At 42.4% G+C, this 11,274-nt stretch overlaps 1 protein-coding gene across 1 annotated transcript; it reads left to right on the top strand.

The window, feature by feature from the left end:
• The first annotated feature begins 234 nt into the window (after nucleotides 1–234).
• Nucleotides 235–11,176, top strand: tyw1 (tRNA-yW synthesizing protein 1 homolog (S. cerevisiae)). Its single transcript, XM_064302587.1, has 16 exons — nucleotides 235–471; nucleotides 956–1,086; nucleotides 2,905–3,048; nucleotides 3,268–3,369; nucleotides 3,593–3,787; nucleotides 3,929–4,180; nucleotides 4,566–4,679; nucleotides 4,864–4,957; nucleotides 5,444–5,496; nucleotides 5,638–5,756; nucleotides 6,401–6,510; nucleotides 6,757–6,934; nucleotides 8,932–9,067; nucleotides 9,452–9,562; nucleotides 9,760–9,927; nucleotides 10,110–11,176. The coding sequence occupies exons 1-16, from the start codon at nucleotides 390–392 to the stop codon at nucleotides 10,329–10,331; spliced, it is 2,211 nt and encodes a 736-aa protein (XP_064158657.1). The 5' UTR covers nucleotides 235–389; the 3' UTR covers nucleotides 10,332–11,176.
• Nucleotides 11,177–11,274: the final 98 nt, after the last annotated feature.

Below are 11,274 nucleotides of genomic sequence, written 5' to 3'. Positions count from 1 at the left end.
TTTCTGGTTTCCTTTCCATCAACAGTCGATAACAGTAGGTATTTTATCACGTAGAACAAAACGTGATAGTCTCTTAGGCTTACGACATATTTTATGTTCGGCAGAAAAAGAAATCCCAATGGGAAAAAAGGATTGGAGATCTGCGGAGGGAACGAGTGGGGTTTTGATACACACTCCAGAGCAGTAGGTGGCGATAATGCAACCTGAGGCTGTTTTGAAACCTGTGTTTAAACGCAACAAGAAGAAGAACAGCCTGTGGGGCTTGAGCTCTGCACGTACTGTTGCTGTGGTTTGTAGTGGCTAGTTTCACAACGTTCAAAGAACTGGAACTAGGCCTCAATGTCGGCTTTCTCCATTGTTTTATGCACGAACTATAGTTAAGGTAAAGAATGCATAAGAAAACCGCTAGGATAGTATTGCTTTTGGTTACTTTTAATGTCCTGGACTGCACTTTCGGCGCCGACGTACAGGGTAAGTGTGCCCAGTTGCGATTGTCGTTGGTTATTCGTCCGTGTACTTGCTATCGTCTTGAAGAAAGGTTTAACTTTTTGTGAAGTTAAACTGGTTCTGTACTGGTGGCATTAATTCAGCCTACTTGCAACGCTGACACTACACAGTAAGTGAAAACGGCGTGATTACAGCTAGAATGGGTAAGACTAAGAAACAGCTATTTAGCTAACTTAGCATGACATTACACTCAGACATTTCAGCTCTAGCTCTTACGATATCAATCTCTTGTGCAGTCATTCTTGAATTATGAGCATATTGTATTGCAAACAAAACGAATACAATGCTAACGTTGCAGCTCCTGAAACGTTAGCAATAGCTGCAGTGAGTGGTTAACGAGTGGATTGCCTGAATTGTTGTTGTTAACCTTTCTTGCTTACTGACAGGTTACACGGTAACTTGCTCTTTTTCTGTGTGCCCATATCTGATTGTATCTTTATGTTTTCAGGTCCTTTAAAGAATGCCCCGAGTCGCACCGAGGGATACTTCATGCCATTATGGCAGAACAGATTATATGTGTACTCCGCTGCAGCAGTGTTCTTTGGGGTCTGGTTTACCGTGAAGATGACTCTGAAAAAGGTATTGCACAAAAGACATAGATTTAAAAGATTTTTATGTTAGTTGTCTCTGGTCAAGCCACATTAAAGATTTTCTACTGTAATAGCCTGGGTGAGCGCATGTAGGTGGTGGTGGTTGACATTGGCAATAATGTGAAGCAGACGTCACTTGAGCGTCGGCTGCCGGTTGTGACATCAGTTTTTGAGGTGTGCGATTGGTCGCCATAGGTTGTTACCTTACAGACTTGGCATGGCAGGTATGTCATCTGACCAAGTTATGGCTTGGTGGACCGGAATGCCCCACACCTATACAGCACTTTTCAGGGTTTCCTACAAAAATTACCACAATGATCACAGATGACCGCAGACTCTCAGCCCTTAAGAACTTTAAATTCTGTACCTTCAGACTTTGTGTAAACAGGCAGAATTCACAAGCAACTTCACTCGTCCACACTATAAAGCCTCAAACATGCCTAGTTTCACATACAAAGCACTGTCTATAAGTCACTAGAACTTGTGAAATCTAGCCCTGTCGTTAAGAAAAAAGAGAGCACCGGTGAACTCAGCAAGGGCCCGTTAGGCCAAGGAAGACCTCTACAGTTGTTGACTGAAGAAGTGTCATCATAATAAAGAAAAGCCCCCAAACACCTTTCCGGCAGATCGGAAACATTCTTCAGGTGGCAGGCGTGGATGTGTATGTGCCTACTGTTTGTGAAAGACTTTAAGAACGGAACTAGACAGGCTACATTGCAGGATGCAAACAACATCTTGACTGGCCAAGTCGTTCAGCCAATCTCAATCCAATTTAATATGCCTTCACATGCTGAAGGGAAAACTTGAGGCAACACGCCCCTGAGACGAGCAGGAGCTGAAGATGGCTGCAGTACAGGCCAGGCAGAGCATCTCCTAAGGAGATGTGCGGCACCTAGGGATCTCTGTGGGTCACATACTTTGAGCAGCCATTGCATGCATAGGATATGCGACAAAGTACTAAACAGGACTACTTTCATTTACATAACCTTAATATGCCTCAAACATTATGGTGTTTTGAAGTGAAGGGGTATAGATAAAAAGTGCTGTAATTTCTACATGGTGAAGCCAAAGTGTATAAAATACCCTTAAATAAAATTCTGATAAAGTACACTTCATATGTGAATTGTTTAAAAAAGTATGAAGATGTCTATGGAATTGGTGGCAGTCTTCAGTATCATTGGCTTCATCCAAAAACAAATTCAACACAGTTCAGTTTTGCATTTTTCAAATTATGAACGTGGTTATCCTGCTGAACCAGACGTGTAATGTCTGAACAGTACCTGTTGAACTCATTGTGTGTGGTCATTGTTAAAGTGTGTAATGTTAGAAACATACTGTCTGCTGTCACAATTTTATAGATGGCCCCAGCTATGTTCTCTGCCTTTTTGTGAATTCAGCATGTGAGCAAAGGCAGCAGGATTATTAGTGAAAAGTAGTGTTGGTAAATCATTGTAAATCATTGTAAGGGATGTAACCTGAACCTGAAAAATGTTTTTGCAGGGCTAATTTCATTTTAGGTATGATTAGATTTTATGTGAGAGGTGCATTATGTTTCTTCATTCATAAACTTCTGAAATTTTTAAACTGAATTTGGCTGTTTGCTGTAGGCTATACTGTAAAAGCGCTTTTTATTACCACGTAACCAATGTCAGAATTTTATGTCACATTGTATGTAATATAATGTTTCATTATACCAGTTATGTCTCTATTTATAGAACACAGCATATATAGTTTGTGCATAATGTTCCCTTTACAGTGTTCATTAAGATCTGACCCAGTTTGATAAAATGAACACATTCTCTTCCAGTCCTGGAAGAAAAAGGTTGATGTTCCCGTGAAGTCTGGGCTGCACTCCACTGCAATAAGACAGAATGGAAATTTGGCTGAGAAGGAGAATATTCATGTTTCGGGTGTGAAGATTTTCTATGGATCACAGACTGGAACAGCAAAGGTGCAGTGTGATTGTAGATAAAATAGTTAGGGCTCTGTTGGTGCCTAATCACCAGTTACCCTGAGCCTTTTTCTTTGAAGTTTTGCTTGGGGATGTTCAGGTATGCTTTATTTTTATCTTTAAAGGTGAGAAAGATTTTGCCCAGAAATCGTGTATACCTCTTTGTTGCACAGTGAATTTGGCAGTGTAATTATTGACAGAATGTGTGAATTTCCTCAGGGTTTTGCTGAAGATCTGGCTGAAGAAGTTAAGATCAAGGGTCTGAGTGCTGAAGTAATCGACTTGAAAGATTATGATCCTGATGAAAACATTTCAAATGAGGTGAGCACATTTGTTTAATTTACCAATATGAAATATTTTACTTCCTTCTGCCTCCAAATGTGGCTATAAAATCCAAGACTAGACTTCCTGGTGCTACAAGAGTGTGTGAGTTGTTTTCAAATGTCACCACCCTTGTAACACTGTGTGTGGTAACACTGTAGTTGTTACCTCAAGGGCAATTGTCTCCCAACATTTATGTTGATCTTTGGCGGTTTGCTTCTAGGGTGCGAACAAAGTCATTTGTGTTTTCCTGCTTGCCACTTACACTGACGGGCAGCCCACTAAGAGCGCAGAGTGGTTTTGCAAGTGGCTGGAGGAGGCCTCCACTGACTTCCGATACGGCCAAACGTACCTTAAAGGCCTGCGATACGCCGTGTTTGGCCTGGGAAACTCTGTGTACGCCGACCACTACAATACGGTAGGAGGCTGTGTCTGTTTTTTTTGGCACATTATGTATGCCCTAAACAAGAATTGTAACGGCAGTGTTAAACTTGTGTATTGAGGTTTTGGCTTTGAATGAGTGGTCCTCAGCAAAAGCGGTGTTCATTTTTTTTCCCAGGTGGGCAGAAATGTAGATAAATGGCTGTGGATGCTGAGCGGAACCCGTGTCCTTACGCGAGGACAAGGAGACTGCAATGTGGTGAAGAGCCACAATGGGAGCATACAAGCAGACTTCCTGGCCTGGAAGGGTAGGTTTCTCAGCAGCCTTGCAGCCTTGGCCAAAGGAGAGAAGACATCCTGTAGCAACAAGTGCACAAACTGCAACTGCAAGAACCACGAGAGCCAACAGGAGCAGCCAGAGCTCTCAGAGGTGAGACTGTGCCTCTCGCAGCTCACGGAGGTGAGACTGCGCCAGTCGCAGCTGTGTGTGTAAGTCAGAGGTGTGACTATCCGTGTTATGCATACCTTAAGCTTCTGCTCATAGAAACGGCTACCGGAAGAAAACCCCAAACAGAACATTTGATTCGGTTCCAAGTAGTTTCAAGAGCCGGTCCTTTCTTCTGCCTAAATTACTTAGTGCAGCAATCTACTTTCCTACGCCCTTTACTTAATACAAAGGCAGATGAGGGTATGTGTGTGTGCTTGTGTATGCATTGTGTATGGTTTTTGCAGGCTCAATGTTTATTTCCCAGCAGTAGGCTTGTGAAGTTTGCAGGTGCATGCCCAGAGTGGGTCTGAAAACTCTGTGTTTGCAGGTGGAGCTGTTTGAGTCCAGCAGTGATGCGGAATCGGAGGATGAAGAGACCAGCCATGATGTCATTGATGTGGAGGATCTGGGAAATATAATGAACCAAATTAAAAAAGCCAAGGTACATTAAAGACCATGATTATATAAACATAAATGACTATTTGTCCTTGGACTCTGTCATTACTGCACTACCCTGTCTTTACTGCTTAAACTTGTTATGTGCCACATACTGTTCTGGTAAGAGGGAAAGTGTAGGGTAGTGTTTTTCTTGCATCTGAGTTCATCATTGCCTGTGTTTGCTATAGCAAAAGGATAACCAGATGGTGAAGTTGTCCAAGAAGAAGGAGGAGCCAAGAGAAATGATCACCCCTTCCCTGAGGACAGCACTGACTAAACAGGGTATAACACCAGCCTTCAGTAAAGCACAGCTACACCTACTCCTGTCCTGAGAGCAGCACAGTATAAACAGGGTGCAACACCACCCTTCAGTAAAGCACAGCTATACCCACTCCTGTCCTGAGAGCAGCACAATAAACAGGGTACAACACCACCCTTCTGTTAAGCACTGCTACACCCACTCCTGAGAGTAGCTCTGTCTAAACAGGGATCAGTCTTGTCCTCACACACTGAAACTCATAATATGATGAAATAACCATCAGCTGTGGAAAATGGTATTTCTCACAGCTGCTCTTGTAACTAACTAAGTGGTCCTGATTTTACTGATCTGAAAATTTCAGTGTTACTATGTAAATTCACCCCGGCTGTCTGGTTTAAATGAGAAATATTAATGATATGTTAATATTATGCATGGATATTTTTGTTTTTTATTATTAAAAAAGTGATTTTGCATGTGGCCAAATGTATTCTTTTTAAAATTTTCCTCAGGTTACAAGCTGATTGGAAGTCACTCGGGGGTAAAGCTCTGTCGCTGGACCAAGGTAAATGGCTGCTCAGACCTGGCGACATTCGATGGTCAGAAATGGTTTTGATGTGTGACAGGAAAGTGGTCGTCTGAAAGCGTTTCACGCACGTGATTAGAGTTGCAGTTAGAGCAGACTGTCCCTGTTTGTGTGCTCCAGTCCATGCTGAGAGGAAGAGGAGGGTGCTACAAACACACCTTCTATGGAATCGAGTCTCACCGCTGCATGGAGACCACCCCCAGCCTCGCCTGCGCCAACAAATGTGTGTTCTGCTGGAGGTAGGAGAGCCTTTCTTTCTGTTATCAGAGCAAGGTCTGGTTAGATTTTGTATGTAGGCATTTGTTGAGTTGCACATGTTCCCATTGTAGTTTGTGTGAAACTTTATATAAACTGCGCTGGTTTTGGACTATCCCATTGAATGTCGTAAGGAGTTGAGTAATGATTTCACTCAGTAGGAAATAGATGTTGGTACTGCTTGGCTGCATTGTATTGTTCGTGCTGTAATAAGTTTCAGAGGCTAGGAAAATAGTATAATCAGTTTACAGAATGTACCTAAATATTGTCAAGACTGGAAGTGGTTAATTACCAGAAATATTGATCTGAAGAAGGGTAACTCTTTGAAGTGATTTCAGGGTTCCACACACTGCAGAAAATCGTGACTTAAAATGTTTAAAGATTTTAAAAATGGCAGTGCCTCCCTGGGTGCAGGTTATGAAACCCTCCCTTCCTGGGTGACCCTGCTGATGATCCTGCTCTCTGCTGGGCTGTAGGGTAATGGTTTGGTCTAGGGTCCATGCCAGCCTCTGGTTCTGATATGGTTCATTGTGTTGCCTCAGTCAAGAGTAACCAGTTATGGATTGTCTATAAAGAAACTATTCCTCTCACCATAGACTGATGCTGTTCCCTGCCTCTCTTACCATAGACATCACACTAATCCTGTGGGCACAGAGTGGCGCTGGAAGATGGATCCTCCTGAGCAGATCCTGCAAGAGGCTCTGGAGAATCATAGAAACATGATCAGGCAGTTCAGAGGTAATACTCACATCAAACATGCAGAGGGTTCGGTATGTGTTTTATAATCTGGTATTCAGTTCTATAGGGGGGTGTTTTATGAAGAAAGGTTCTGGGTCACAGTTGGGAGAGCAAGTTATTTAATTGATGACATGTTAGGATTACAGATACTGATGAAACCCTAATGAAAGCCAAAGGAATGTAGCAGTCCTACCCCTGCAGTGTGCTCGGAGAGCTGTGTGCAAACAGGAAGCGCATATTTGGCAGGTGTCCCCGGGGTGCGTCCGGAGCGGTTTGAAGAGGGGATGGCCGTGAAGCACTGCGCCCTGTCGCTGGTGGGGGAGCCCATCATGTACCCTGAGATCAACACTTTCCTAAAGCTTCTGCACCGCCACCACATCTCCAGCTTCCTGGTGACCAACGCACAGTTTCCCAAGGAGATCAGGTACGGATGAGCTGCACAGAATTACTCTCTGAGGCTTATTTCATACCTGAGGAGATCAGGTACGGATGTGCTGCACGGAATTACACCCTGAGGCTTATTTCATACCTGAGGAGATCAGGTAGGGCTGTACCATGCAAAATTACTTTCTGAAATTTCTTACCTGAGGTTATCAGATCTGCGCTCTCCTGCCATTACCAGCCTGTCAGCCAACTCCTACCAAAAAGGGGGGAGGGGTGCATGCGGAAGAGAGATCACATTTTTGAAGATGCACAGACTGAAGTAGACAGCTTTACAAGAGCTCTTCGTTGTATTATTGAAATTATATGTGAAAATGCTTTTAATTCGGCAACGTTTACATAAATCAAAACGTTTAAAAAAATAAAAATAAAATTAATCTTTACAGAAAACGTGGATTTTCCTAACCGCTGTTATGGCAGTTATACAATGATCATGATTGCCCTAGGCAGGAGCATCTGCCAAATTATGTAAATGTAAATTAATATTGCTTTACATTCAGGTGAATTTGCCTCTGGGTCAGTGACATTTCAAAGTTATCTACTCCAGTATTTTAACCAATGCTGTCATCTGAATTATGATGGTGCCTAGACAGGTGTGCAGCAAAAAAGACTTGAGCATTTCAGTGTGTGAGGATGCAGAATGACTGACTGATAGTTGTGCTCACAGTTTGCGTGTTTGAAATTTTGATTCTTCAGTGACATCCCCCTGTGCTCATTTGATCTGCATGCTGTGGTGAGAGCCTATTCCCCTCCAGTCTGCAACAGCACAGAGCTGCTGAATCTCACGTTTCCGTTTCATTGGTCGTGACCTTTAATTGGATCTTTCAGTTAGAAAGGATAGGAGTACTTTAACTTACAAGTAGGTGGTTTAGGTCAATTTAATTTGCTTCCTGTCTTCATGAGTAGCTGGGAGATTGATTGTAATTATTAGGGGCCAGGCTCAATTACTTGTCTGGTGCTTTGGGTATATGTGGTAAACCCCTGAGCTAAATTATCTGTGATATTTTCCTTGATTTGACATGTCATCTAGCATTGCTCCAGTTATTAGAGCGAGCATAAGATTTATTTTACATGGTTAATATGTAAATTCCCTAGTTCCCTCGTAGTGTTCTTGAATATCTGCCATTGTGGCCTGCTGTAGTTCCGTAGTTTATAGTGCGGCACAATAATACTGGGGTTGTATCCGTATCAGCCAAGATCTTTAAACCTTCAAATCTTTATTTTATTGGTATTGGTATTCTAAATCTTTTTTTATTTCGTTTAAAGTTTTATTTGTAATTAAATATTCTTAGCAACTAAATCAGCTATTTTTACCAGCCAAACAGCCAAAGCTAAAATGTATTTTTAATGGAAACTAAACATGAATATTTTATTTATTCACCACCTTGTAAAATAAGGGCCCATAGAATGAGGCACAGAGCAGTCTTTTTTTTTTTTTCATTTTGTTCACTCATCTTGTTCACATTAATGCATAATGAGACAAGGCAGATAAAAATAAATATGGATTACTCCAAAGTGGAAATCAAAATTTTAATCATAAATCAAATGGATGAATCATTCATAGCATACATATGCCTAAATTATGTATTATAGGTGTAAATGTCTAAGGAGCAGGATTATGTTCATATTTGGGCTGACATTAATTGACATGAATGGAATTACATTACATGTGTTCTTTCGCTCTCATTATGCTATGTTATTGCTCTTGTTTGTTATTTTTGTAGTGTCTTGTAAGCCCATGCGGGCTGGGCACCTTTTGGTGCATGACACTTTGTAAAATAAAACCCTAAAACCTAAAGCATTAGCACCGGTGTAGAAGCGGCTGTTTTTCTAGCGCTTCCCTGCTGTAAAATGGGTGCAGATGAAGCTGAGCACGGGCTGCAGGCGTTATGCTGGTCTGCAGCGGTGTGAACAACCGTAATGCAAATGAAGAGCCCCGGGTGTGCAGTAAAGCCCCGTCTCCCTCGCTCCGCCCTGAAGGAGCCTGGAGCCCGTGACGCAGCTGTACGTTAGCGTGGACGCCAGCACCAGTGAGAGCCTGCGCAAGATCGATCGCCCGCTCTTCAAGGACTTCTGGCAGCGCTTCCTGGAGTGTCTCAGAGCTTTGGGGAAAAAGGTACTGTCCTGACGTACGCGTGCACACGGAACAGCGGAGCACTCGACACCTGTGCGTACTGAGCACGTGCACACATACTCACGCGCATATTAGCTGTGTGCTAATTTAACGTTTGATGGACAATTGTTCTGGCCAGTTTGGTAAATTACATCGGTATTTTTTCTGTTATTAGTGTTTCACTATCATTTAACATTTAAATGAGAATTCAGTTATTTTTTTCCCCTAAATGTTTAAATTATAAATTGATACATTATTTTTAAAATTTATTTTTACTGCAAACCAATTATTAACATAATCTGCAAGCATCATTTTTTTTCTTCTGGACTACAACTCCCATAATGCCATTGTGTTTGAGTGCTGAGGTTGTTGTTCTCTTTTGTGCAGGAACAGCGCACAGTGTACAGACTGACCCTGGTTAAGGCCTGGAATGTGGATGAGCTGAAGGCCTACGCTGAGCTTGTCAATCTGGGCAAACCTGATTTTATTGAGGTGAAGGTACGTTGGACACGCTTCGGGTAAACATCAAGCCAGAACCAAATGAGCCAGTTCATGTATGGTCCTGCTGTTCCTTGTGGTGTAGTTAAGCTGTCTTAGAATGCAGAGTAGTTGCTGCCAGTTTTTCCATTTTTTGGCCTGAGATGGTATTATTTGGGGAGTCGTAAATCAGATGTTGTTTCTCTTAAATGCACCAGGGGGTGACCTACTGTGGAGAAAGTAGTGCCAGCACTTTGACCATGGCCAATGTGCCGTGGCATGAGGAAGTGGTGCACTTCGTACAGGAGCTGGCTGACCTGCTCCCGGACTACGACATCGCCTCTGAGCACAAGCATTCAAACTGCCTCCTCATTGCCCATCATAAAGTAAGCCTGTCCCTCTACGGTCTTAGACTAGTGTGTCCCTGTCACACTGCAGCAGGCACACGTGTGCACACACCCACCACATACACCTACACTTCAGAAACACAACAGAGAGAGGCACACACACTGTGTGTGTGTGTGTGTGTGCTGTTTCTGCAGTTTGCCTCTGTTCTGTGTTTCTGCAGTTTAAAGTGGAAGGGGAGTGGTGGACATGGATTGACTATGAAAGATTCCATGAGCTGATCCAGCGCTTTAATGAGAGTGGAGGCACCAGGACCTTCTCCTCCCGGGACTACATGGCCAAGACTCCAGACTGGGCCGTTTTTGGGGCCAGGGAGAGGGGGTTCGACCCTGCAGACATCCGCTTCCAAAGGAAAAACAAAACCAAAGACATATCGGGGTGTTGAAGACAGTCGATCATTTTCCATGATTCTGTTGGACAAGGATTCTACTTTTATATTCAGATTGAAAACCATCTGATCAGGAGGAGTACACGATTCCAAGGGTCTTCTGTCTGTTTTGTGCATTCGGATTGAGTTCTCTGAACAAAAGAACCAGTCAAGGTCATATCAGCTCTTTCATTGTTCCACTCAAGACATTTGCCAACAGGTTAACATAATTAGAATCTTCGGTCCTTGTTTGGGTATTCAAATCCTCTCTCTCCCCCTCCCTCCCTTCCTTCCAGAGCGAAGGCCATTGTGTGTTAATTTGCTAGTTTGCTCCTGTAACAATAAATGTGCTGAGATTGTTTAGAAACATGTTACATTTTCATCTGATAATTGTGCAAACAGACTGCAAACTATGACAATACATTAGCATATATGATTCAGAAACAAGTTTCTTTTCATATTCGGACCTTCACGTGTTACATGATGCAGCACACCCAGGTACCATTGATGTGCAGTAACTAGAATTTGAAAAATGACCAGGATATTTGTATTGCCCACTTTGAGCTATTAATTTCAAGGATCCCACTAAACTGCTCATTCAGTTTTTGAAAGTGCACCAAGAGTGCCAAACCCAAAACATTATTCAACTGACAGACATGCAGAAATGATCAAACTAATGTTCTGAATTATGCTGTGCTATCCATATATACAAGTTTGGGTGTTCTTTTTTTGTGTAAATTCCAGGTTTGTATCTTATCGGTCCTTTAAATGTTGCTACTGACTTGACAAATGGATGTGAAAGTGTACATTTTTATTTGTAGGTTTGGGGTGCCAGTTACATTAATAAAGACTGTAACACTTGATGCATTCTGAGAGGCTGTATTGATACAGCGGTGACAATGTGTTTGAGTTATTTCCTAAACATGGCCTTCAAAATGCTCTTGTTCAGAATCTTACTAAA

The sequence above is a fragment of the Anguilla rostrata genome, chromosome 12, assembly GCF_018555375.3.
Source record: "Anguilla rostrata isolate EN2019 chromosome 12, ASM1855537v3, whole genome shotgun sequence".
Classification (NCBI taxonomy): domain Eukaryota; kingdom Metazoa; phylum Chordata; class Actinopteri; order Anguilliformes; family Anguillidae; genus Anguilla; species Anguilla rostrata.
This window is presented reverse-complemented; position numbering and strand designations above follow the sequence as displayed.